General features: G+C 45.6%; 1 protein-coding gene across 2 annotated transcripts in view; it reads right to left on the minus strand.

The window, feature by feature from the left end:
* Positions 1–6,825: 6,825 nt before the first annotated feature.
* CRYL1 (crystallin lambda 1) overlaps positions 6,826–27,206 on the minus strand; it is a 77,269-nt gene continuing 56,888 nt past the window's right edge. For both annotated transcript variants that reach the window (XM_077809209.1, XM_077809216.1), the window contains exons 6-8: positions 24,449–24,554; positions 11,488–11,594; positions 6,826–8,767 (exon numbers count right to left, since the gene is read on the minus strand). In XM_077809209.1, coding sequence (XP_077665335.1) covers positions 8,654–8,767; positions 11,488–11,594; positions 24,449–24,554 — 327 coding nt within the window. In that variant the 3' untranslated portion in view covers positions 6,826–8,653. The remainder of the gene's footprint in view (positions 8,768–11,487; positions 11,595–24,448; positions 24,555–27,206) is intronic.

Raw genomic sequence — 27,206 nt, forward strand, 5'->3', positions numbered from 1 at the left:
TATGGATTAAAACATAGGGAAAGTAACCCTGCTCTAGGATGGAAGTTAGTTTGGTTATTTCCACACAAAAACCCACCTTTACACAGAGTTTCCCTAGAAGCAGAGAAGTCCTACCTCATAGAAGATCTTCTCTTCTCCACAGCAGTCTTCGGGTGTCTCTGGAAAGATGTGTCTTCCAATGGGGTAGTGACAACAGGATATCTCTTCTCCGTCCTCTGACTTGCTCCCAGTGTTCTGGCTGATAGGGGAAGGGAGGAGAAAGGGGAGATACTAATCCCAATGCGAATACAGCATTTATCACTTACTGGCCAGTTGCACCCTCAGGGGATTACCATAGCATGGTGCAGGGCACTTACTACAAGGGCTTTCCTATTGAGAAAAGTTGCAAGAGTTTAACTAACTCAATTCAAAATCTATCTAGTAAATGCTCTTAAGCCAGTTTATCCTTTCCTAAAATCAGTTTGTCTTGCATTGATAACTGACCAATTTAAGAAAAACTAGCGAAAGCAAGGGTTAAAATGGTGTAAGTGTATCTACAGGAATGCATCTCAGTTGATTTAGTTAAACCAGTGAAACTTTTCTAATATAAACCAGGCCAAAATCAGGTGAAGCTTTGCTATGAGTGGAGTGAAAATCCCAGGGAATGGGTATAGAAGAATTCTCAAAATTCATTTCATTCCCCTCTAAGGCAAGTTTCCCTAAACCCAGGCTTCTAAAAGGGGCTGGAAGAAAATAAAGACCCTAAATGAGATGTACCAGCTTTGTTTTGAAGGCATGTCCTTGCACACAGCTCCATCCTCCCTGAAACACTCCAAGGAGGGTTTCAGAGTAACAGCCGTGTTAGTCTGTATTCGCAAAAAGAAAAGGAGTACTTGTGGCACCTTAGCGACTAACCAATTTATTTGAGCATGAGCTTTCGTGAGCTACAGCTCACTTCATCCGATGGATTCTTGTGTACTTGAATACCCTGTCTGCACATGAGAACAGAAAAGACAGACAGTTCCTGTCTACAGTAGGCAAAATGGAGGTCAAGCAATGGTTGGATGTAGCACTGAACATTTGCATCATCTGTAAAACTGTGTCCACACCCCAATGCCATCCTAGGAATTTTACAAACATTGGGACCATTGATTGGTAGTGTAAGGATATGTCACCACTGCTGAGGCCATGTCTACACTACACCAGCACAGCTACAGTGCTGCAGCTGTGCCACTGTAATGTAAATGCTTTCTACATCGGCAGAAGGGGCTTTTCCATTGCTGTAGATAATCCACCTCTCCCAGAGGCAATAGCTAGGTTGATGGAAGAGTTCTTCCATCGACCTAGCCACGTCTACCCCAGTGGTTAGGTGAACCTAACTATGTTGCACAGGGTATGAACTTTTTTTTTAAACAGCCCTGGGCAACGTGGCTAGGTTATTCTAATTTTTAAGTGTAGACCAGGCCTGAGACTGTACCTGCATAGTTATGTCAGTGTAGCTATGCCCAGGGGTGCCAGAAGAGAGGGGGCCAGGAGGCCACGGTCCTACCACTTGTTACCGGCTATAAGGGTGAGCAACGGTGGGAGAGGGGTGGCGGGATCTTGGGAGAAAGAGGTGGCACGGGGTGAGGCCTCGGGGGAAGAGGCAGCGCCTCAGGGAAAGGGGGAGTGTGGGGGGCAGGGCCACGGTTCAGGAGCCAATGGCCCCCTACTTTCAGGGAGCTTCCATCACTCCATCACAAGACAAGGGGTCTTTCTGTCATGTAGAAACACCACTTGCCTGAATGAAGTTAGCTACGTTGACAGAAGCCTTCTTTCATCAACATAGCTGTGTCTATGCTGGGGGTTTTGTTGTCATAGCTATGCCGTGGAAATGCTGATATAACTTTTCAGTGTAGACTAGGCCTAAGTCTTTTGTTCATGTCAGTGGTTCCAGTGCAGCCTACAAAAAACAGTTACCTACCTTTTGTAACTGTTGTTCTTTGAGACGTGTTGCTCAAATCCATTCCATTCTAGGTGAGTATGTGCCCACGTGCACAGTTGTTGGAGATCTTTTGCCTTAGCAGTATCCATAGTTCGGCTGTGGTGCCCTCTGGAGTGCCACGCTCATGTGTCAGTATATCAGGGTGTAAGGCCGGCGGCGCCTCTCAGTTCCTTCTTACCGGCAACTCTGACAGAGGGGCAGGAGGGCAGGTAATAGAATGCACATGAGGAACACATCCCAAAGAACAAAAGTTACAAAGTGTAGGTAACTATTTTTTCTTCTTCCAGTGCTTGCTCATGTCGTTTCTAATCTAGGTGACTCATAATTAATATCCATGGAGCCGGGCTCAGAGTTCAGACGTGCGGCTGGTAATACTGCTCTACCAAAGCCGGTGTTGTCTCAGGCTTGCTGGATAAGCGTGTAGTGAGATAAGAACATGTGAATGGATGACCAGGTAGCGGCCCTGCAGATATCTTGAATTGGCACCTGGGCCAGGAAGGCCGCTGAGGAGGCCTGCGTCCTAGTCGAGTGGGTGGTTACAATCGCCGGTGGAGGCACTTTTGCCTGTTCATAGCAAAACCAGATGCAGGCGGTAATCCATGATGAAATCCTCTTGGTGGACCCCTGATGACTTTTCATTCTGTCTGCCACCGTGACAAACAGCTATGTTGGCTTACAGAATGGCTTGGTCCTTTCAATGTAAAAGGCTAGTGCTCTTCTGACTTCCAGAGAGTGCAATCTACACTTCCTCCTGAGACTTATGAGGCTTTGGGAAGAAGACAGGCAAGAATATGTCCTGGCTCATGTGAAATTGTGAAACAACCTTGGGCAGGAAAGCTGGGTGCGGTCGCAGCTGGACCTTGTCCTTGAAAAACACTGTATAGCGTGGCTCCAAGGTAAGTGCCCTAATCTCAGAGATCCTAAGGGCAGACATTACTGCCATCAGGAAGGACACTTTTCAGGAAAGTAGAAGCAGGGAAGAGGAAGACAATGGCTCGAAGGGGGCCCACATGAGCTGCACAGGCACTAGATTCAGGTCCCAAGGAGGGACGGGGTTCTGGACATGGGGGTAGAGTTGCTCCAGACCTTTTAGAAACCGGACTGTCTTGTCATAAGCGAAGACCAACCCGCTCTGAAATGGAGGGTGAAAGGCTGATATAGCGGCCAAGTGGTTCAGGTGCAGGAGATTGCTGTGGTTCTGGGACAGCAGATCCGACCAGAGAGGCAGCTGCAGCGGGTCTGCCACCAAGAAGTCTAGCAGTGTGCCGAACCAGTGCTGGCGAGGCCAAGCCGGGGCTGTCAGGATTACCTTCACCCTGTCCTGTTTGCTCTTCATGAGGACTCTGTGGATTATCGGCACTGGTGGGAAGGCATACATCAAAGCCCCTGACCATGGGAGTAAGAAGGCATCTGACAGGGAGTCCCTGTCAAGCTCCTGAATCAAACAGAACACGTGGCATTTCCTGTTCTGACGAGTTGTGAACAAGTCCACTCAGGGAGTTCCCCACCTTTGGAAGATATGCTGACCACCTCAGGGTGGAGTGATTGTGACATTCTGTACCTCGGGGAAATACCCTGCACCCCCATGTTCATTCTTATAATATGATTGTGTGGTATCCAATGCAAAGTTTGTCATGTCGGGTGTCTTCAGAAGGCTCATGATGAACCTAACATTGTTGTTACAGTAATGTTATAGGTTGTAATTTCATGTATATAGTTATGAGGCTGAAAATGTGTCCTCATTGCTTAAAACAAGCCCAGGCAAAAACTCTCCAAGAGCAGAGGGGCAGGTCACACCTCATCAGGGCATGTATAGGACAAACCCAGCCCAGCCTCACAGGAACAAAGGACACTGGCCTAGGCAGCAACAAATGATCTGTTGAACTCTTGAGTGAGTCACCCCCCTTTCCTTGGTCAGTTTGGGACTACGATGAAGTAATGCTCACCTGACTTTGAAGGGGTGTGGGGCAAAACCTAGAGGGAAGAAAGAACATGATAAAAGGGAGAGACGTTTGCCATGCTCTTCCTCTCTCTTCCACTTCCATCTACAGACATCACCACTATGCGACTGAAGCGCTGATCAAAGGGGAAAGCCTGGGTGAAGGGCAACCAGCCAGCCTGTGGTGAGAAGCATCTAAGTTTGTAAGGGCATTGAAAGTGTTAAGATCAGCTTAGAATGTATTTTGCTTTTATTTCATTTGACCAAATCTGACTTGTTATGCTTTGACTTATAATCACTTAAAATCTATCTTTGTAGTTAATAAATTGGTTTGTTTATTCAACCTGAAGCAATGCGCTTGGTTTGAATCATGTCAGAGACTCCCCTTGGGATAACAAGCCTGGTGCATATCAATTTCTTTGTTAAATTGATGAGGTAAGTCTGGCTCCCAGAGTCAAGGACTGGAGTGACCTAGCAGATCACCCATCCAGGGGAACATCACAGTGACCATTCATGGCAAGACAAGAAGGTTCTGCTGAGGCAATCAGCTAGTACATTTCTAGTCCCCGGAAGATGCGTGGCCATGTGATGAATGGCACGTTGCACACAGAAGTCCCAGAGCCAGAGAGCTTACTGGCAAAGGGCTGAATACCTGGCTCTGCCTTGCTTGTTGATATAAAACATCACGGTGGTGTTGTCCATCAGGACGTGTACCACTTTGCCCTTGAAGTGAGACCGGAAAGCCTGGCAGGCCAACTGAACCCTCTGAGCTCCCTGACATTTATGTGGAGGGAGTGATCATCCCGCAACCAGCGGCCTTGCGTATGAGCTCACCCACATGGGCTCCCCAGCCCAGGTCTGAGGCATTGGAAGCCAGGGTCAGCGACAGGGACGGGACTGAGATGGGAACTCCCTCCAACACTGACCCAGGGTCCAACCACCATTCCAGTGATGACCGGATGTGGTCTGGTACTCTGACTGCCAGGTCCAGATTGTGCTTGTTTGGGATACAGACAGGCCATGTAGACCAGGGGTCTCAAATACACGGCCCACTGAGCTTTGCTGCGGCCTGCCAAGCTCCCCCCCTAGCCCGGAGTTATTTCCTGCAGCCGCCATGCTCCCCTCACCCCCTGCCCCACCCTGGAGTTATTTCCTGTGGCCGCCAAACTCCCCTCCCTCTCCACCTGCCCTCAGAATGTCGCATCCCTGCTCCTTTGCCTACCTCCAGGCACTTCCCACTGCTAAACAGCTGTTTGATGGTGCTTAGCACTTTCCAGAAGGGAGGGGGGAGGAGCAGGGAGCCACGCGCACAGGGGAGGAGGCGGAGAAGAGGCGGGGTCGGGGCAGGGATTTGGGGTAGGGGTTGGAATAGGGGTGGGGAGGGGGTGGAGTTGGGGTGGGAAGAGGCGGGGCAGGGGTGGGGTGGGGGCAGAGCCAGGGGCAGAGCGGGGGGCTTTAACAGAAGGAATTCTAAAAGTAAATGCAGGTTTTGTCCTTTGAGTGAGGTGCATTACTGTGGTGTTTATATTTTATTAAAACCTCTTGGAAATGACTTCTTTGCAAAAAAGAACACTCATGGAAGAAAAGAGAGTTTTCTAAGACAAATGGGAGAATTTATATTTTTTCAGAGAGGTAAAAGGTCAAATTCAATGCCTTATTTGCCAGCAAACGATTGCTGCTCCCAAGGAGCACAACGTGCATTGGCCCTACCACACAATGCACCATGAAAAATAGGATGCATTCACCGGAAAAATTCAAGAAGAAAACGTTCGGCAATTTAAAGCAGTATTTGCCCAGCAAAGACATTTCTTTGAGGAGATTAACGAGTCTAGCGAAGATTCAGTAAGAGCAAGCTCTGTTGCAGGCAGAACAGGGCTTAAAACCCGGAGACTGGGGGATGCCCTGCCTAGAGCAAAGTCCCCGCTGGGACTCTAACTCACTAACTACACTACTTAACAACCAACTGTAAACAAACTATTTACAGGGCACTGAGAAAGGAAGGCGGGAAGAGCCCCTATCCACTTGATCCAAGCAACTGTCACGGGTGGTAAGAAGGAACGGAGAGGGGGTAGGGCTGGCGGTGCCTGATATCCCGGTGCATGAGCGCAGCGCTCCAGAGGGCCCCGCAACTAACCCTACGGATACCGCTAAGGAAAAAATTTCTGACGACTGCGCACATGGGCACTCACATACCGAGAATGGAATCAACATGAGCAAACACTCGAAGAGTGGTATTTTCAGAGTGGATGGGAGGAAGAGATATTGGAATCACACTGATACCGTCACTCCCCAGAGCTCTATCCTACACCATAGTATCTCCCTTTTTGGCCACTGTTCTGCAGTGTCCCTCCTTCCCAGGCTTTCCATGAGACAATTTGACAGGAAGTTACTCACTGCTATTAAATGCCTCGCACTTGCACTAGGTGACAACAGTGCATACTTGGTAACTAGCATCCATTTCTCAGATTTGATGATTTGATTCCAAACTGACCTCAGCAACATTTTAAATCAGCACACTTACACCCCTAACAGAGTACACCATCTCAAACCAATGTTCAGTGTAAACCAGAGTCGTAACTAGACATTTTAGCACCTAGTGTGAGCAACCATATTTGCACCCCCCAGGCGACGCAGTGGGGGACACGCAGTGTCATGTGCCCCACTGATTTTTTGGTTGCACCCCCGCCCAACCCAGACAGGATGGGTGGTCCATTGAGGTGAGTCAGGAGGTGAAGGTGGCATTCCCTCCCTGAGCCTCACCATACAGAGCTAGCCCCACCGAGCCCCATTGTGGCTGGTGTCAACGGCCTGAGTTGCCCGCGCAGCTTTGTGCCTTAGGTGGCTGCCCCACTTGCCCCACTGTGATTACGGCTCTGAGTGTAACCAGTAAAATATCACACAGGACCTTTGCGGAAGTCAGCATATTTCATTACAAGCTTTTATTCATAAGCAAAAAACAGAAATGGAGGCAGATATTTGATGATGTGATAGATTTTCAAAGATTTCAAAACAAGCTAACGCAGAGCAACTAACCAGCTAAGACATAATGAGACTGTTACTGTGGACATGCATATAGCAAAGAGGAACTAATCTTATGTTTAAAAAGAGTTATTAAAACCTCCTATGACCTTGTCTAGAATCGGGAGAAAGGTGTTTTTAAAATTATATTTGCTAACAGGATTTGAAGTGCCACGTAGCATAGCCGCTGCTTCACACCTTGTACATTATGTGGTAACCTAGGTTACAATATGACCAGCTACTGGAATTTGAAGATGTTAAGCAGTGGCTACATTAAGTTCTGTGGTGTTTCAAATCATTCTTATCTATTATTTATATTACACTAGTGTCCAAAGGTTCAAATCAAGATCAGGGCCCTACCATGCTAGGCACTATACAGACCCATAACAAGGAACAGTCCCTGTCCCAAAGAATGAACTGTCTAAATGGACAATGGGTGAGAGACGACACAGAGGCACAGAGAGGAGATGTGACTTGCCCAAGGTCACACAGCATGTCAGTGGCACAGTTGGCAAGAGAACCCAGGTCTCGGATCAGTGCCCTGTCCACTAGACCCTAGTGCCTCTTAAGTTAGCTAACAATTTAAAAATAACTCTAACCACCTTTTTATCTCTTCTAGAGAGGGCCTAAATGGGACACACTTATTTTAGGTAGCAATAAACCACTGTGACATCAAACTTCTCACTTTGGTCAGGGCAAAGACATGGGCTATCAAAAGCACAGCCTGAAAAACTGGGTGAGGCTCTGATGAATTCTATAGGAGCTGGGGGGCAGGGAGGGATTCTGCTCTATTCGATTCAGGTACTTATGCCTTGCCTATCACCATGGTATCTAAGTGCCTAAGGGAGGGGGGAAGGGAAGGAAAAAGTAATTCTCTCACCAAGATTGTGAACAGCTACAGAGCTGGGTTGCAGCAACCCCTGAAGCTATCGTGCTCCTACTCTGTGGGGAGAATGACCAGTGGACCCCTCTCCTATTCTCCCTGGGAGGGGTGCAAGGACGTTCCCTGTATGCATTCCACAAATTCTCCTCTCACCCCAATGCAGTCAAGTTAGACAGAGCTCATCATGCCCCCAGAAGGTTATGGAGAGCAGAATTTGTCCCATAATGACAAACAGTTGATGTTTGCCCATTCCTGGACCCCAGCAAATGCAAGCGCTGCTGAGGCTACATATCTCCAAGCAAGATTATCAAATGTACAATTTTAAAAACTATTGTTTGCCTGTCTATTATACAGTATTAATAATGTTGATGCTAGCTAGTATTAAAGAGACAAGGTATGTGAGGTAATATCTTTTATTGGACCAACTTCTGTTGGTGCGAGAGAAGTTTTTTGTGCTTACACAGAGCCCTTCTTCAGGTCTCTCTCACCAGCAGAAGTTGGCCCAATAAAAGATATTACCTCACTCACTCACCTTGTCTCGCTAATATCCTGGAACTGACAGGGCTACAACAAATCTGCATAAGCTAGTATTAAAGCATTTAGAATAATCAGATAAAAAGTTTTTTTTATGAATTAGTTTCTTAAGCAGTTCCTGTCACAAATTAATAATGTAATGACAATTTGGATCACATTTTGAATCAGCCTCTGCATTCGCACAAGGGCAAAAATCATTGCTTGCATATTGAGTCACCTGTTCTGCAAATACAGACTTTTGCCTGTGGAAATGGAAGCAACCACTTTTGTGGAGACCTGCCGATAATTTGCCTTTGTGTATTACAGAGGATGCAACTCAGTTGGATTTCATTTGTTTTTTCAATTTGGCAAGACCCATCAGACATTCATCTCTCCCTGCTCTCCTGGCATTTAGATGTTCTGGATCAGCTGGAGTTTTCTCACTCATGGCCTGAAATAAAGAAAACAGAAGATTAAACCTCCTGTTGCATGTTGGAAATTTCTTACCAAGATTGTTTTTGTCGGTTTTCTCCCCTCTTCAGATTAACATCCATGCTGGTAATTGTCATACGGGTTCTGATTCTGTTGACAACAGACAGTAGGGTCACAAGGGCCATTAGTTGCCTGTTTAAGGCCAACATGCCTCTTTTTCATGGAAAGGAGGATACCGTTAATTCATACCTTTTTTCCTTTTTGCAGGCTGTCCAATCCACTAGTTAGAAGTTAGTTAATCTCTACGGTGGACAGTGAGGATCTGACAGGGTGGACAGTGAGAAAGACCTGAAGTACTTGGAGGTGGGAGCTCTCACCTTTCACTGTAGTTTGGAGAACATTCTAGCCTAATATTGTGTGTCTCCACTAGAAACGCTACCATGGCAGTGTTGTAATGTAAACACTTCTTATGGTGATTGAAGAGGTTCTTCCATTACTGTCATAAATCCATCTCGCTGAGAGCCAGCAGCGAGGTTGATGGAACAATTCTTCTGGTAACCCAGTGCTGTCTACCTCTGGGGCTTAGGTTATCTTAACTCCATCTCTCAGGGATTTAACTTTCTCACAGCCCTGAGCAGCATAGCTAGGTCAACCTAACATTCTAGTATACACCAGCTCTCACACAGGGCCATGTAAGTCTATCAGCAGCAACTTGGCATTAACCTGTCTGCTTGGTTTGCCCATCAGGCAGCTGTCAAGTCCTTCTGACAAAACCCTTTTATTAACTTGGAAGGAGGAGATCCAGCCTTGGCCTTTTAGGCAGCTAGATACGTGCTCTAATCCAAGTACACATGTAGGAGTTTGAAGACTTGATTTTTTTTTTACTCCTCATAAACCACGTTATGAAGGTGTCATTTTTTAGGAGTGCAGCCTTAGAGACATAAAATTATAAGGTAAGGCACATCCAAGAAATGAAGCTATCACTTTTTGCAAGCGTGGGGTCAGGAGCAGGCTGAAATTATTAAATGGGCTTCCAGTGCTAGAAACCATGACAAGGTGGCAGGCTGCACCTAGAGGCAAAAAACAATACCTAAAACAACGTGCAGGAAAGTGGACCCTAGTGTTTGAGTGCAAGGATTAAGGACCTGAAGATCCATATGTTAAATGGATCACTGCAAGAAGAGCAACAGTAGGTAATAAACTCGTGCCAGCTGCATGTTACTGACTGATGTGCTCTTAGAGAGGGAAGTATTTCTGAAAGTGCAGAGGCAGACCCCATGCCATCTTTGCCAAAAGGAGCGGCCCACAGTTCAGAAATTTAAAAGATAAACAATTAGCAATATAACAGAAGCTGGATAAAACTCGGGCCCAAGTCATTTGCAGCATTGTTGTTGCCAGGAATAATAATTCACAAGTTGCAGTTATTCTAGAGCAACATGGGGGGCAGAAAGCAGCATAAAAAGTGTTTAATGTTTTGCCATTGGGGAAGGTTCCTTGTAAGCCTAGTTTTGTCCATGTCTTTGATGAAGCCCAAGGAAAAAGGAGAAAGAATCAGCATGAGGCCAAATGGGAATATAGCACTCTGAGAAGATCACAAAACTCTGTTTTTGTGCTTTCATTTATAGAGGCATTAAGAAGGATGATAGATGGAAAGGCATAGTTTGCTATCTATTGTTGCTTCCTGATTTATATTGATTCAGCAATAAACCCATGGGGTGATTATATATTTGAAATCACACTGGTGAAGAACTCAGATGCAAGATAAACAACCTGGGCCCCAATCCAGCAATGCACATAAGGAGGTGCTTAACTTTAAGCATGTGAATAATCAAGTTAGCCGTCTAACTGCTTTGCAGATTAGGGTTTTAGTTAGTAGAATATATAAATACAAGAATAAAAACAAGAAACTGTTATTAAATATTATTCATAACTTGTCACATAGGTATGCCAACAATCAGACCTCCAAGTTCAGCTCATCAGAACAGATAGATGGGAACAAAACCTACAGAAAGCAGCTCTCTTACTGTTGTGTACAACCACTAATTATCTATGAACACTATGAGATGCATCTACACTAGCTCTCAGAGTTCTACCAAGGCATAGTGAAAAGCTTATAATAATGCTACGTAGCTCTTAGATAGTACTTAAGGGTAAGCATGTCAGGGTAGTTAAGCATGTCAGGGTGGTGGAATCGCCTTCCTTAGATATTTTTAAGGTCAGGCTTGACAAAGCCCTGGCTGGGATGATTTAGTTGGGGATTGGTCCTGCTTTGAGCAGGGGGTTGGACGAGATGACCTCCTGAGGTCCCTTCCAACCCTGATATTCTATGATTCTATAAGCACTGGAACAAATTATCTAGAGAGGTTCTGGGATCTCCATTATTGGAGGTTTTTAAGAACATATTAGACAAACGCCTGTGAGGGATGGTCCAGAGATAATACTTAGTCCTGCCTCAGTGCAGGGGGCTAGACCAGATGACTTATTTAGGTCCCTTCTAGTCCTACATTTCTATGATTTTTCATCCATAGATCTCAAAACGCTTTGCAATGGGATTTACATTATGTGAATTCTATTTTAGCATTTTCAATCAGTGCAAGTGTATACCCCCACTGTGAAATACAGATCAGAGGCACTTCGAAGAGTCACTCAAACAAGTGATCACTTCAAAGAAATTAAAGCCAACATTTGTTATTTTGATTGTCCTTATGACATCACATCAATCCAGTCTTGTACACTCACCTGGCTGATTTGCTGCTCAATTTCACCTGAAAAATCTGGTACTGGCCCAAAGGTGTTCAGAACATGTATCATTCCTTCACGGTATCTTTCACAATAATTTGTCATTCCTAAAACAGGAGTGAAAAAATGTATTTGGTCTGTTCCAAAATATAAATTCCTACAGTTTGTTTCAATAATATAAAACTTTGTGCTTAAGGACTGTCTGGGTAGATATAAAGTACTTTCAGCACTAGTAGCATATACATATACACACACACACACACCATGTTTAAAAAAAACTCTTAAATTTGCGAAGTCGAGTCCTCCAAAGTTAGGAAATGTCAGATTTAGGATTGCCTGTGCAACTTTCATTCACCCCCACTTATGCATTTTTATTTATTCTTTTCCAAGGGATCCCTGCCTCATTCAGTGCACAGGAGAAATGGCGCTCTGGGAATGACTCAAGTTTTCAGAGGGAATGAGGCTGTTGCTTGTAGGACCCCGGCGTCATTTGCTACAGAAGTTGACAGGTACGTATGTAGTGAAGGAGACAGGAGAGAACTGCTGTACAATCTTTGCTGTTGCAAGTTGAATTGGTTACCAGTAGCTTGTAGATTTCTACAAAGTGATTTGCAAAGCTGGAGTTTCAGGAGTAAGTTGGGGCATAGGTGCCGACTCCGTGGGTGCTCTGGGGCTGGAGCATCCACAGGGAAAAATTGGTGGGTGCTCTGCAGCCACCGGCAGCTCCCTGCCCTACCTCACCTCACCTCCTCCCCTGAGCGCGCCTTCCCCGCTTCTCCTCCCAGCACTTGCTGCTGCGAAACAGCTATTTTGTGGCGTAACAAGCTGTGGGAGGGATGGGGAGAGGAGGGGGAATGCAGCACACGCAGGGGAGGAAGCGGGGAAGAGGCGGGGCCAGGGCAGGGATTTGGGGAAGGAGTCCAACAAGGACAGGGAGAGGGCAGAGTTGGGGCGGGGACTTTGGGGACGGGGTTGGAATGGGGGCAGGGCAGGGGTGGAGTCGGGGTGGGGCCGGGGCTGGGTGGAGGGCACGAGCACCCACTGGCACCGGGAGAAGTTGGCGCCCATGAGTTGGGTGCAGTTTCTCGGCAGATTGGGACAAAGCATGGAAAGGAGCCATGGGATAGAGAGACACTGCCACTGGGGAGAGGGGTTGGAAAACAGTGACACTGGACAAAGACAGAAAGGATAGTCTCATGGTTAAGACTGTTGAAAGCCACCCAGGAGAACTGGATGCTATCCCAGCCACTCTCACTAAGTTCCTATATAATGCTGGGCAAGTCACATAGGCGATGTTTTCAATTTTCACTGCAAAGAAAGGACTATTTTTACACTGAGATAGCTAACAAGATGTCTTCACTAGGATTGTATATTGAGAGAGCTAAGGCACTGTAATTTCTACCTCGAGGTAGTTAGTTAAGGTCAACCCTATACTGCCTGCCTCATGAAGGCACTTTACCAAAGGGTGTCACTACTGGCAGATCAGTTTGCTCCCTTTCCCCAGACACAAACAGACGAGTGTTTGACTCACAGTGGAGAGACTCATGTGTCCTCTTGTACTCAGTTTTTGAAAACCCAAGGAGCTAGTGTGGTGTAAACCTGGATCCATGGTAAAGGTGGAACTGATGCAGGATTGAGGAAGGGGTGTCTAGGAAAAGAATGTCTGACACAGATCTTTAAAACAATTTAAAGATTTGTACTTTTTTCTTCAGTCACCCCAAAATGAGATGTTTCACAAAAATATGTATAAACCTGGTTCCTGCCCAAATAAGCATGGAATCTACAGTCAACACAGCACCATGACTAAGGGTCACAAATAGAGCTGGCTGAAAAGAGGGACACCTTTCCACACTTTTCATGTTTTTAAGAAAAAGTTTAATCCCAAAAAGAGATGAAACATTAAAAACACGAAACTTTTTGCAGAAAGGGATTTTAAGAAAAATTCCATTTCAGGAGAGCCTAAACAGAACTTTTCAGCTTTACTGATCCTACTAAAGTGAGAAATAAATGATTGGCCGATGAGAGGATATTTCATGGCATGATCAGATAAATTAGTACTCAAATCATTCATTAGGCACTGCCATAATAGAGGCACAAAAGTTCTTCCTCACTCTAGAGTGGATCATATTAAGTTTGGGAAACTCTCACCTTTTGCAACCATCTAGAACTTGATGAAAACTAGTTCCCTACATGGTAGCACAAAACACTTCACCACTGAACCAGTGGGCAGGACAATAGAAATCATCTACACTGTTGAGTGAAATGTATTAATAACAAGCATACATTTCAACTATAGCTGAGTATATAAAAGCCAGTAAAAGTATATAAAAGTATATAAAACCCAGCTATATTTTATGAAGCTCAGCAAAGAAAGTGACTCTGGATCATTGTTTGATGTTTCTTTTTCATTTTGATATTTAGTGCTTTTTACATTTCACACCCTATTCACCACAACCCTACCCATCTTGGAGAGATTTCTAAAATGAGCAAGAATGCCCACTAGTGGTAGAAAAATCATAAGTTTCACCATAAAGTTGAGGCCATGTGCTGCTCTTAATCTCTATCCAACTCCTGCTGATAGAAGTGGAAATCCCCACAGTGGATGGTGGACAGCACATAACCCTAAAACTGCATATTATTATTTTTACTCTCACACTATTTAGAAGTCCCTCGTAGTCTCAATACCCAGCACATGTGCTAGAGCATTGCCTCCCAAATGATGGGTCCCGACCCACCAGTAGGTTGCAGGAAGGGTCTAGGTTGGTCACGCATGTCCTAGAGCTGCCCTCTGCAGCCCCCTATCCCACTACTCTTACATCCCCTGGGCAGCAGACAGCACTATGGGGAGCGGGGTCTGGGTGGCAGCACCAGCAACATGGAGGAAGCACCTTTGGGCACAGGTGGGACAGGAAAAGGATGCTGACTGTCTGCTTGTTGCTGCCTGGATCCTGCTCTGACTTCCCCTGGGCAATGGGCAGCAGTGCGGAGAATTGGAGCCAGGCAAGGGCAGCAGCAGCGTGGGCGGAAACAGCTGGGCCAGCAAGCAGATCAGTCACCAGCCTGTTCATGCCCCAGAAGAACTCCCACATGCTCTCACGCAGCAAGCAGCAGTGTGGGGAGCAGATTATAGGGGGTGGCGGGGCCTGGCAGGAGTAATGGCTGGTCCCCTCAAAAGAGAGAAAATGCAGTTGGTGTGTCACCTTAGTAAACAGTTTGGAAACCACTGTGCTAGAGTTAGGGCCAGATTCTGGTTTTGCATTTCACTAGTATAAATTTGGAGTAACTACACTGAAACAACTGAAATCAGAAGAGCCCATATCCCCCCATACCCTTTTTACAGATTTAAGCATTTAAAAACTATATTTATGACCACTTATTCTCTTGTTTGACAGCTGATTTTTCACAAAGATTGAAGTAACTCTGAAAGCTTAAAAACAAACATATAATCTTACAGAGTCTGGACAAACTTCAACAGATTAACAGATAGCTCATTACACATACAAGGAGGTACTGTGTGTATTAAAATAATACTGTGATAGATAAATGAGAAAAGACTCTAAAGTACGATATTGATGTTTATTGCCAGGTAAAGGGCTGATGGCATTTCTGTGTGGTGGTACTATGCTAAATCTTAAAATAACCAATTCAGCGGTAAGGAACTTATTGGATCTGAAATCAACATTCACTATCATCATGTTAAGTTGAATGTCCATAGTACCTCCCTTGTTTTTATGGGCTTCCTTTCTGTCTGTTCCCATTCAGTTCTCAAGTTTCTGCCTCAATGCCATTAGTGACTTGAGATAGGCATTTTATTCTGTATTCAAGACTATTGGCACAGTACTGTATGTTCAAATCTCTTGCTTGAATAATAGGGTAAAGTGATCTAGGTAATAGCTTTTGGTCAGTCAATTTGCAAAAATGGGGGAAAAGAAAATAAGAGACAGAGTAAGGGAGGTTAGGGGGTCGGAGCATTTGCAGGTGGGTGGTTTGTAGGAAGACCTTCGGGTATCCTTCCCACAACCAAACCAACACTGTCCTCCAGGAGTATCCTTATGAGTCAGGTTCTCCTCTCCCAAAAGAGAAGATTATCACTTCCTCCACTTCCAAAATAAATCCCTCTCTTCCCACATCCAAAATTTCATCCTTCACGCCCCTCCCAAAGAATTCCATTTTTATCCTCACTAATTCTTCCTGTATCTCACCTCAGCGTCTCACCTCCCAAATCCTATGTTGATTCCCTCTTTGCTTACTGACCTGAAGCAAGGCTAGGCATCAGACGAGCTGCTAGGGCGGATTTCTGGCTGAAGAGAGATGCTGGCTGGCTGGCTGCAAGCAGCTGTTGTTGGGTTGGTGGGATCTGCTGGGCTAGGGAGACTGGTAAGAGGAAGGGAGAGTTCACCTACACCTCACCCTCTCCCCATTTGTTGCAAATTGGAAGATGAAGCTAGTGCTGTAGGTCCAGGAGATCTATCCTGGGGAAGGAAGAACACTGCTAGTTCTCACACTATCTAAAGCAGTGTTGGAAGAGCAAGGAGAAAGCTGGTACAGAATTGAAGCTGATGTCCATTGGTTGCAATGAGGCATGGCATCCAGCAAACGACGCTGTTAAATGCTCTCTGACAAGAGCAATCAGTGGCAGCACTGTCTGCTGGATCCTATATAAGCAGATGCTTTGCACTCCCAGCCTGCATCAGCAGGACTGGGAGCAGATCAACACTCCAGATGATGAAAGGAACCAAGCAACCAGCGAGGGGGCGGGGGGGAACCTTTTGTAGTGATAATCAAGGTGGGCCATTTCCATCAGTTGACAAGAACGTCTGAGGAACAGTGGGGGGTGGGGGTGGGGGTAATAAACATGGGGAAATAGTTTTACTTTGTGTAATGACCCACTCCCAGTCTCTATTCAAGCCTAAATTAATTGTATCCAGTTTGCAAATTAATTCCAATTCAGCAGTCTCTTGTTGGAGTCTGTTTTTGAAGTTTTTTTGTTGAAGAATTGCCACTTTCTTTTTAAAGTGAGCTGCAGCTCACAAAAGCTTATGCTCAAATAAATTTGTTAGTCTCTAAGGGTATGTCTACACTACGAAATTAGGTCGAATTTACAGAAGTCGGTTTTTTAGAAATCGGTTTTATATATTCGAGTGTGTGTGTCCCCACAGAAAATACTCCAAGTGCATTAAGTGCATTAACTCGGCGGAGCGCTTCCACAGTACTGAGGCAAGTGTCGACTTCCGGAGCGTTGCACTGTGGGTAGCTATCCCACAGTTCCTGCAGTCTCCGCTGCCCACTGGAATTCTGGGTTGAGATCCCAATGCCTGATGGGGCTAAAACATTGTCGCGGGTGGTTCTGGGTACATATCGTCAGGCCCCCGTTCCCTCCCTCCCTCCATGAAAGCAAGGGCAGACAATCATTTTGCGCCTTTTTTCCCTGAGTTACCTGTGCAGATGCCATACCACGGCAAGCATGGAGCCCGCTCAGCTCACTGTCACCGTATGTCTCCTAGGTGCTGGCAGACACGGTACTGCATTGCTACACAATAGCAGCAACCCATTGCCTTGTGGCAGCAGACGGTGCAATAGGACTGGTAGCCGTCATCGTCATGTCCGAGGTGCTCCTGGTCGCCTGTGTGAGGTCGATCAGGAGCGCCTGGGCAGACATGGGTGCAGGGACTAAATTTGGAGTGACTTGATCAAGTCATTCTCTTTAGTCCTGCAGTCAGTCGTATTGAACCATCTTATGGTGAGCAGGCAGGCGATACGGATTGCTAGCAGTCCTACTGCATCATCTTCTGCTGGGCAGGCAAGAGATGAGGATGGCTAGCAGTCCTATTGTACCATCTTCTGCCGAGCAGCCATGAGATGTGAACGGCATGCAGTCCTTCTGCACCGTCTGCTGCCAGCCAAAGATGTAAAAGATAGATGGAGTGTATCAAAACAAGAAATAGACCAGATTTGTTTTGTACTCATTTGCTTCCACACCCCGACCCCCGTCTAGGGGACTCATTCCTCTAGGTCACACTGCAGTCACTCACAGAGAAGGTGCAGCGAGGTAAATCTAGCCATGTATCAATCAGAGGCCAGACTAACCTCCTTGTTCCAATAAGAACAATAACTTAGGTGCACCATTTCTTATTGGAACCCTCCGTGAAGTCCTGCCTGAAATACTCCTTGATGTAAAGCCACCCCCTTTGTTGATTTTAGCTCCCTGAAGCCAACCTGTAAGTCATGTTGTCAGTCGCCCCTCCCTCCGTCAGAGCAACGGCAGACAATCGTTCCGCGCCTTTTTTATGTGCGGATGCCATACCAAGGCAAGCATGGAGGCCGCTCAGCTCACTTTGGCAATTAGGAGCACATTAAATACCATACACATTATCCAGCAGTATATGCAGCACCAGAACCTGGCAGAGCGATACCGGGCGAGGAGGCGACGTCAGCGTGGTCACGTGAGTGATCTGGACACAGATTTCTCTGAAAGCATGGACCCTGCCAATGCATGCATCATGGTGCTAATGGGGCAGGTTCATGCTGTGGAACGCTGATTCTGGGCTCAGGAAACAAGCACGGAGTGGTGGGACCGCATAGTGTTGCAGGTCTGGGACGACTCCCAGTGGCTGCGAAACTTTCGCATGCGTAAGGGCACTTTCATGGAACTTAGCGACTTGTTTTCCCCTGCCCTGAAGCGCATGAATACCAAGATGAGAGCAGCCCTCACAGTTGAGAAGCGAGTGGCGATAGCCCTGTGGAAGCTTGCAACGCCAGACAGCTACCGGTCAGTTGGGAATCAGTTTGGAGTGGGCAAATCTACTGTGGGGGCTGCTGTGATGCAAGTAGCCCACGCAATCAAAGATCTACTGAAATCAAGGGTAGTGACCCTGGGAAATGTGCAGGTCATAGTGGATGGCTTTGCTGCAATGGGATTCCCTAACTGTGGTGGGGCCATAGACGGAACCCATACCCCTATCTTGGCACCGGAGCACCAAGCCGGCGAGTACATAAACCGCAAGAGGTACTTTTCAATAGTGCTGCAAGCTCTGGTGGATCACAAGGGACATTTCACCAACATCAACGTGGGATGGCCAGGAAAGGTACATGACGCTCGCATCTTCAGGAACTCTGGTCTGTTTCAAAAGCTGCAGGAAGGGACTTTATTCCCAGACCAGAAAATAACTGTTGGGGATGTTGAAATGCCTATAGTTATCCTTGGGGACCCAGCCTACCCCTTAATGCCATGGCTCATGAAGCCGTACACAGGCAGCCTGGACAGTAGTCAGGAGCTGTTCAACTACAGGCTGAGCAAGTGCAGAATGGTGGTAGAATGTGCATTTAGACGTTTAAAGGTGCGCTGGCGCAGTTTACTGACTTACTTAGACCTCAGCGAAACCAATATTCCCACTGTTATTACTGCTTGCTGTGCACTCCACAATATCTGTGAGAGTAAGAGGGAGACGTTTATGGCGGGGTGGGAGGTTGAGGCAAATCGCCTGGCTGCTGGTTACGCGCAGCCAGACACCAGGGCGCTTAGAAGAGCACAGGAGGGCGCGGTACGCATCAGAGAAGCTTTGAAAACCAGTTTCATGACTGGCCAGGCTACGGTGTGAAAGTTCTGTTTGTTTCTCCTTGATGAAACCCCCCCGCCCCTTGGTTCACTCTACTTCCCTGTAAGCTAACAACCCTCCCCTCCTCCCTTCGATCACCACTTGCAGAGGTAATAAAGTCATCATTGCTTCACATTCATGCATTCTTTATTCATTCATCACACAAATAGGGGGATGACTACCAAGGTAGCCCAGGAGGGGTGGTGGAGGAGGGAAGGAAAATGCCACACAGCACTTTAAAAGTTTACAACTTTAAAATTTATGGAATGCCAGCCTTCTGTTTTTTGGGCAATCCTCTGTGGTGGAGTGGCTCATTGGCCGGAGGCCCCCCCATCGCGTTCTTGGGCGTCTGGATGTGGAGGCTATGGAACTTGGGGAGGAGGGCGGTTGGTTACACAGGGGCTGTAGTGGCAGTCTGTGCTCCAGCTGCCTTTGCTGCAGCTCAACCATACACTGGAGCATACTGGTTTGATCCTCCAGCAGCCTCAGCATTGAATCCTGCCTCCTCTCATCACGCTGCCGCCACATTTGAGCTTCAGCCCGTCTTCAGCCCGCCACTTACTCTCTTCAGCCCGCCACCTCTCCTCCCGGTCATTTTGTGCTTTCCTTCACTCTGAAATTATTTGCCTCCACGCATTCGTCTGTGCTCTGTCAGTGTGGGAAGACAGCATGAGCTCAGAGAACATTTCATCACGAGTGCGTTTTTTTTTTCCTTTCTAATCTTCACTAGCCTCTGGGAAGGAGAAGATCCTGTAATCATTGAAACACATGCAGCTGGTGGAGAAAAAAAAAGGGACAGCGGTATTTAAAAAGACACATTTTATAAAACAGTGGCTACACTCTTTCAGGGTAAACCTTGCTGTTAACATTACATACATAGCACATGTGCTTTCGTTACAAGGTCGCATTTTGCCTCCCCCCACCGCGTGGCTACCCCCTCAACCCTCCCCCTCCCCGTGGCTAACAGCGGGGAACATTTCTGTTCAGCCACAGGCAAACAGCCCAGCAGGAATGGGCACCTCTGAGTGTCCCCTGAAGAAAAGCACCCTATTTCAATCAGGTGACCATGAATGATATCTCACTCTCCTGAGGATAACACAGAGAGATAAAGAACGGATGTTGTTTGAACGCCAGCAAACATACACTGCAATGTTTTGTTGTACAATGATTCCCGAGTACGTGTTACTGGCCTGGAGTGGTAAAGTGTCCTACCATGGAGGACGCAATAAGGCTGCCCTCCCCAGAAACCTTTTGCAAAGGCTTTGGGAGTACATCTAGGAGAGCCGCGAATGCCAGGGCAAATTAATCATTAAACATGCTTGCTTTTAAACCATGTATAGTATTTTAAAAGGTACACTCACCGGAGGTCCCTTCTCCGCCTGCCGGGTCCAGGAGGCAGCCTTGGGTGGGTTCGGGGGGTACTGGCTCCAGGTCCAAGGTGAGAAACAGTTCCTGGCTGTCAGGAAAACCGGTTTCTCCGCTTGCTTGCTGTGAGCTATCTACAACCTCATCATCATCATCATCATCTTCTTCATCCCCAAAACCTGCTTCTGTGTTGCCTCCATCTCCATTGAAGGAGTCAAACAACATGGCTGGGGTAGTGGTGGCTGAACCCCCTAAAATGGCATGCAGCTCATCATAGAAGTGGCATGTTTGGGGCTCTGACCCGGAGTGGCCATTCGCCTCTCTGGTTTTCTGGTAGGCTTGCCTCAGCTCCTTAAGTTTCACACAGCACTGGTTCGGATCCCTGTTATGGCCTCTGTCCTTCATGCTCTGGGAGATTTTGACAAAGGTTTTGGCATTTCGAAAACTGGAACGGAGTTCTGATAGCACGGATTCCTCTCCCCATACAGTGATCAGATCCCGTACCTCCCGTTCAGTTCATGCTGGAGCTCTTTTGGAATTCTGGGACTCCATCATGGTCACCTCTGTTGATGAACTCTGCATGGTCACCTGCAGCTTGTCTCGCTGGCCAAACAGGAAATGAGATTCAAAAGTTCGCGGTTCTTTTCCTGTCTACCTGGCCAGTGCATCTGAGTTGAGAGTGCTGTCCAGAGCGGTCACAATGGAGCACTCTGGGATAGCTCCCAGAGGCCAATACCGTCTAATTGTGTCCACAGTACCCCAAATTCGACCCAGCAAGGCCGATTTAAGCGCTAATCCACTTGTCAGGGGTGGAGTAAGGAAATCAATTTTAAGAGCCCTTTAAGTCGAAATAAAAGGCTTCATCGTGTGGACGGGTGCAGGTTTACATCGATTTAATGCTGCTAAATTTGACCTAAAGTCCTAGTGTAGACCAGGGCTAAGGTGCCACAAGTACTCCTTTTCTTTTTGTGAATACAGACTAACACGGCTGCTACTCTGAAACCTGTCATTATGCAAGGCACTGAATACTCACAGACACTTGTCAACTGGAAACACAAACCCAGTTGAAACAACAAGGAGTCATTGTGACACCTTAGAGACTAACAAATTTATTTGGGCATAAGTTTTTGTGTGATAACACCCACTTCATCAGATGCATGGAGTGGAAAATACAGTAAGAAGGAATACATCTGATGAAGTGGGTTATATCCCACGAAAGCTTATGCCCAAATAAATTTGTTAGTCTCTAAGGTGCCACAACGACTCCTCATTTTTTTTACTGGTGCAGACTAACACAGCTACCCCTCTGAAACCAAACCCAGTTGAGAAACACAGGCACAAGTGATCTTAATTGCATGACTGAAAGGAAAAGTTAACAAAGATGTAACAGATAAAGAAGCACTCAGTTTTTGTGCCTTGCCATTTCATTACCTGTCTGCTGTACCAAGCTAAGAGAAAATATCTATGTGATTTATATGCTGAGTTATAAACCCTGAAGAGGATGGAAAAACCGCAAGAAATCAGCAGATGAAAAATGAAAATATCTAGAAAGGACCTTGCTCTCCAGAGTGGAGATGCAGCTTCGCAAGAGTACACAACACTAGACACTTTAAGTGGTGTTTAAGTTGATTGGTATGCAACTGGATTGGCAAATTGAAGGATCTACATTGAGGATCCATAATTCCATATTGGTACCAAAATTGCTTATTCAGAGAGTAGAGATGTAAGACAAGTTTCCATTCCGTGACTAACTGAAGATACAGACTTAGGATAAAATTTACAACTGTGCCATTACATTCTGTGATTATTTCACTACTGTGTGATTATATTTCATATATATTCTTGGTTTGCAGTGATTTGATTTTTATTTCTTGATATGGTCACATTTTGTGTTAACAATTCTTTAAAATTTTGTAACCACCTTTATTTTCTGTCATTTACCATTTTTTGTTAATTTTATTGTGGTTAATAAAATTAACAAAATTCTAAAGGTATTTTAAATCTGTATTTTGGCTAAGCAAGCTCATGCTTCAGGGCTTCAGCCTCCACCTGCAGGAGTCAGGAAGGGATTCCCCCAGCGTATTCTGGGAGGTTTATTTTATAAAATCTTCTAAAGCATCAAGGCTGGTCCTGGCTGCAGACTGGACACTGGGTGGGGTGGGATGGACCAGGGGATTCTCTCTTTCTCAGGTACATAGCTGGCTGGTTCTTGTTCACATTGTCGAGGTCTAACTGATAACCACATGTGGGGTCAGGAAGAAATTTTCCCTCAGGTCAGACTGGCAGTGACTTCAATGGTTTTCGCCCTCCTGTGAAGCATGTGGGTGTGGGTCATTTGACAGAATTATCTGGGTATATCTCACTTAACCATTTCCCTTCCATTGTAGGGGCTTCAGGCACTGGTGCACCTCAGTCCCTCCTATTCTCTGCCTGTGGCATGTAATAGTTTAGTCTCCTGTGGGCTGTAACACTGTGGCCTAATTTCGGTTGTTGGGTTTAGTGTGCAGGTGATGGGTGGTGTTGGTGGCCTGTGACATACAGGAGGTCAGACTAGATGATCTGGTGGCCCCTTCTGGCCTTAATATCTATGACTATGACTAACACAATATCTTTAAAACATGTGAGAAACATCAAGTGGTATTGTTAATTGATCAACTGCAGTGGCTTAGGGCATTGCATATAACACTTATTGTACTCACAGCACCTAGACACATTTATCAAATTGGTATCAATGTGAACGAACCTAGAACCCCTGCACACACCCGAAGAGAGTGATCTTGTATTTGCACCTCAGCCTCTGGTGAACTTTTCTGACTTGTTCTTCCGCTGCTGGCCCTAAAACCGGGCTAAATTACATGTAGGGGAATGTTTCCAAGGGATTGGGAAAAAATTAGTAACTCAGCCTAAATTACTGAGAGTTAAAAAACAGAAACTTAATCTAGACTCAGACAAAGAGTTGCTCAATATCCGCCCCTTCTGTGACAGATATGGCAATCTCCTGCAATATCCTTGAAAGCCCATATTGTGTTATGTTTATGTATTACGTCAGCCGGGATTGAATGTAACCTCCCTGGGGGAAGATGAGGCATATCATTGGGGTTCATTGTTTTAAATGGATGATTTATGTATGAATGTGTTCTGCTCCAGTGGGGAGCGCAGCTACCACAGCTCATCCAGGAAATAAACAGTGGGTACCAATTAAGGCAAATCAGCCAGGTGTAGCGTCCTCGAGAGGTACCACCTCCTGGCGAGCAAAGGCATATACCAGTTCAAACCACATTCTCCAGAGACCAACAGACATAAAAAGGACTTTTAGATAAATAGCCTGAGTTTAAACTGACTCAGGGCCTTCTTTCTGATCCAGCAAATGGCCAAGCAGGATTGGGGTGGAGGTAATCCTTGTGGAAGGATTGGAAGGAACTGACTTGCATAAGATTGATGGGTGACCTCTGGTAATCTGTTAACATGTAATATAGGAACTTTTATCAGTTTTTATTATTGGTGTTTATATGTTTTCTCTGTAGTGCTATTACCTCAAGAATAAATGTGCTTGCTTAGAAACTGTGTGATAATTTATAACTGCAGAAAATACACTGGTTATAGCCTTCTTAAAGAAAGCAGGCACTGGCCTGTTTAGGCAGCCTGGCTTGTTGAGGATCACGTATAAATCCAGGGGAGCTATGCAGCCTAAAAACCCCAGTCAGGAGGGAGAAAGACGCAGGTCTCTCTCAAAGAAAGGTGATGACTGGGAGCCAGAAATCTTCAAGTGTTGCCCTCAAGGGACATGGAAGGGGGAATACATGTGCAGTTACCCTGAAACTGTGAAAGCTTTCATATGATTTCAAGACTTGAGACCTACCTTATTATGAAAAGAGAAAAGACATTTACAGTCAATTTTACACTGGTCTGAACTGTTAAGACAATATTAGCAAAGCTTTATGCAAGAAATCCTTGCCTTGAAAAGTATTATATTTAAGTCTTAAGGGATAAAAATTGCATACCTTCTGCATTGAGATGCATCGTTTCAAGCGGCCCTATAAATGCATACCGCATTCCCAATCCATCAGACATCACCAGGTCTAGATCAGCAGGAGATATTACTCCTTCCTAAGTGGCAAAAGAGGGACAGAAAAATCTCAAAGTGCACAGAATTTTAAAGAATTTCACTTAGTTTCTTTATTTAGAATATAATCTGTTATAGCAACATAGAAAATACTACTGAATAGAAAAGCAGATCCCCAGACACATCTCTCTTTAACAGGACTTATTGTTGTTTAGCATTTATACGTATTAGCTAACTTAAGAGGTGGGTTTTTTGCATATGATTGTCATGTTTTAGCACCAAATTATATTCTTTGCAAATCTAAACAAATGAGTCTCTTCTGTGATCCCAGGGGTTGCTTAGGACAGTATTTATTTTTAAGGGGGAAATAACCAGAAAGAGATATGAAATTGCTTGGAAGTTCTGTTTAAGCGTATTCATATTTTATTTATTCTCTTCCCCAACACCTCACCCCAAAAAGAAGGGAAGACCCCAAAACCACAAGAAGTAAAGGAATAGAAAAGGAAAGGAAGGAAGGGAAGGAGGCAGGAATGGGAAAAGAGAGCGACATCTCAGTTTCCATCCACTAGGGATTCACCAAAATTTTCTAAGAAGTCAGACCAAATCTTTTCAAATTTGTCTAAAGTTTCTCTTCTCCAAAATGTTACCCACTCTTTAGCTGTCAGGGCAACCAAGTTGCTGAGCCATACTTCTATCGCAGGAAGCAGTCTGCTCTTCCACCTAAGCAACATGAGTTATTTGGTTATAAGCAGTGCTCTAGAGAACCAAGCTTTCCATGAGTTGGAGAGTTTCCAAGATGATGGGATATATCCCAGAACACAATTCTGGGAATTAGTTTTTAAGGGGCTATCCATTATCTCTTCATCCTCCTGCCTACTTCTAGTCAAAAAGATTGTATCCTGGGACAGTCCCAGGATACGATGAGCCAGTGTGGCTCTGAGAGACCCACATCTCCAGCAGCAGTTTGTTCTGACAATGCCCAGGCACTGTAACCTATCCAAGGACCAATGTGAACAAAATATAATCTTCTGATGGATCAACCTTCATCACAGAGCAATAGTAGAGTTATTAATGTATTGCAAGACCGCTCCACATTGGCTAGGGTTCAAGATATACACAAATCTTAGTTCCAGGCCTGGAACAGACAATCTAAATTAGGGAAGTTCTTTTGGACTAGGAAGTTGTAACAGGCTATAGCTGGTTGGCTGACCCTATGAAGCTCTCTCCACAACAACAATTCTGGAGTTTCTCATGCTTCCAGGGCATCAGGACCAAATATGTCCTTCAAGAGATGCTTAAGATGCAGGCAATGCCATGCAGCTGGACCAGGTAGGTTGTAATGTCGTTAGAGTGACTGGAATGGTAGCCAATACCGTAGGGGACATTTTACAAACAAAACATTAACACACTGAACCCAGTATTCCTGTGAGTGGGAGGGGATGGACCAGCTCCTGTTCCAGCAGCAGCCAGGGAAAGGTCTGTTCTGTTCCGTCTGGAGCCACCAGGCTGCCTGGCTAAAGATATAGACTGTATGATAATGATCCAGATGAGATCTACACAAAGCAAGTTTTGGCCCCCCACCCCCAGAGAAATATTGTAAAAATTTTGTTACGTTTTCCTAAAATAAAACTGAGGAACAGTAACTGGGAGATCTCTCAGGACATACAGTAGTCGGGGAAGCACATTCACTAACTTGTCAGACCACTTTCTATTATTTATTTACTACATCTGCATATTACAAATTTTAATTAATTTTAGTCATTATGTGCTTTTCTCAGGAGGTAGGGAGCAAAGGACATAGTATTGCTGAGCATAAGATCATTGACAGAACCAAATCAAGAGATTATTTTATCAAAATCCATATACTGCAGCAGAACTTTTGAATGCAGGAATCTCAGCTAGCGTTCATGCCCCCCTTTTATTCTCTCGCATTTGTCCCCCCAGTTCCTGGCTCTTACTGCAAAATAATCATTTTGAGAGAGAGGGCAGGTTTCTCATTGTTCCTGAAACCATTCCAAGGAATTAGCTGGGAAAACGATGATTAAAGATAGACAATGCAGGTGTCACTCATTTAACTGGAAACTGGCTATATCATGTATGGAACTTTGCTCAGCCTCAAACTGCCTGGGTTGTCAAGTTCACTGCCAACCTCAAGTCTCAGATCTGGCATGACGCTGAGTCTGTGAAATGGAGAACCTTCTTGTTGAAAGCTCAGCACAGCAGTCACACCCCTGGGGTACACGTACAAAGAAGCCATCACACCTCACAACCAGTTGGGACAGGCACATCATTTCTTTTCTACAGGTTACAGTGCCTCAAATCTTTTCCTGAAAATAATGTTTCCTTTATACGGATGTTTCTTGCCCTCTCTCAGATTAGAAAGCTAAGACTGAACTAAGACCATGTTCTACCTCATTCCATCAAGCCTGCCCACTTCGCCCCAGTGGACACCTAACAAATTATTCTCCTGGCTGCTGGGAAGGTAGAAGAGTTGTCAGGCTTCTTCTACCTTTTTCTCTCCCTTTTTGCTATTTGAGGGGAAAGGGATGCTATTCTCCTCCCCTCCTGGTGGCCTACCTCTTTTCCATGGCCGATAAAGTTTGCTTGATGGAAGGAATTCCTTTTTACTACTCCCTCCTATAAAGCCTGAGCCTGTGAGCGCCCTCAAATCCCACTGCTTTCAGTGGGAGTTAAGG

The sequence above is a fragment of the Eretmochelys imbricata genome, chromosome 1 (assembly GCF_965152235.1).
Source record: "Eretmochelys imbricata isolate rEreImb1 chromosome 1, rEreImb1.hap1, whole genome shotgun sequence".
Classification (NCBI taxonomy): domain Eukaryota; kingdom Metazoa; phylum Chordata; order Testudines; family Cheloniidae; genus Eretmochelys; species Eretmochelys imbricata.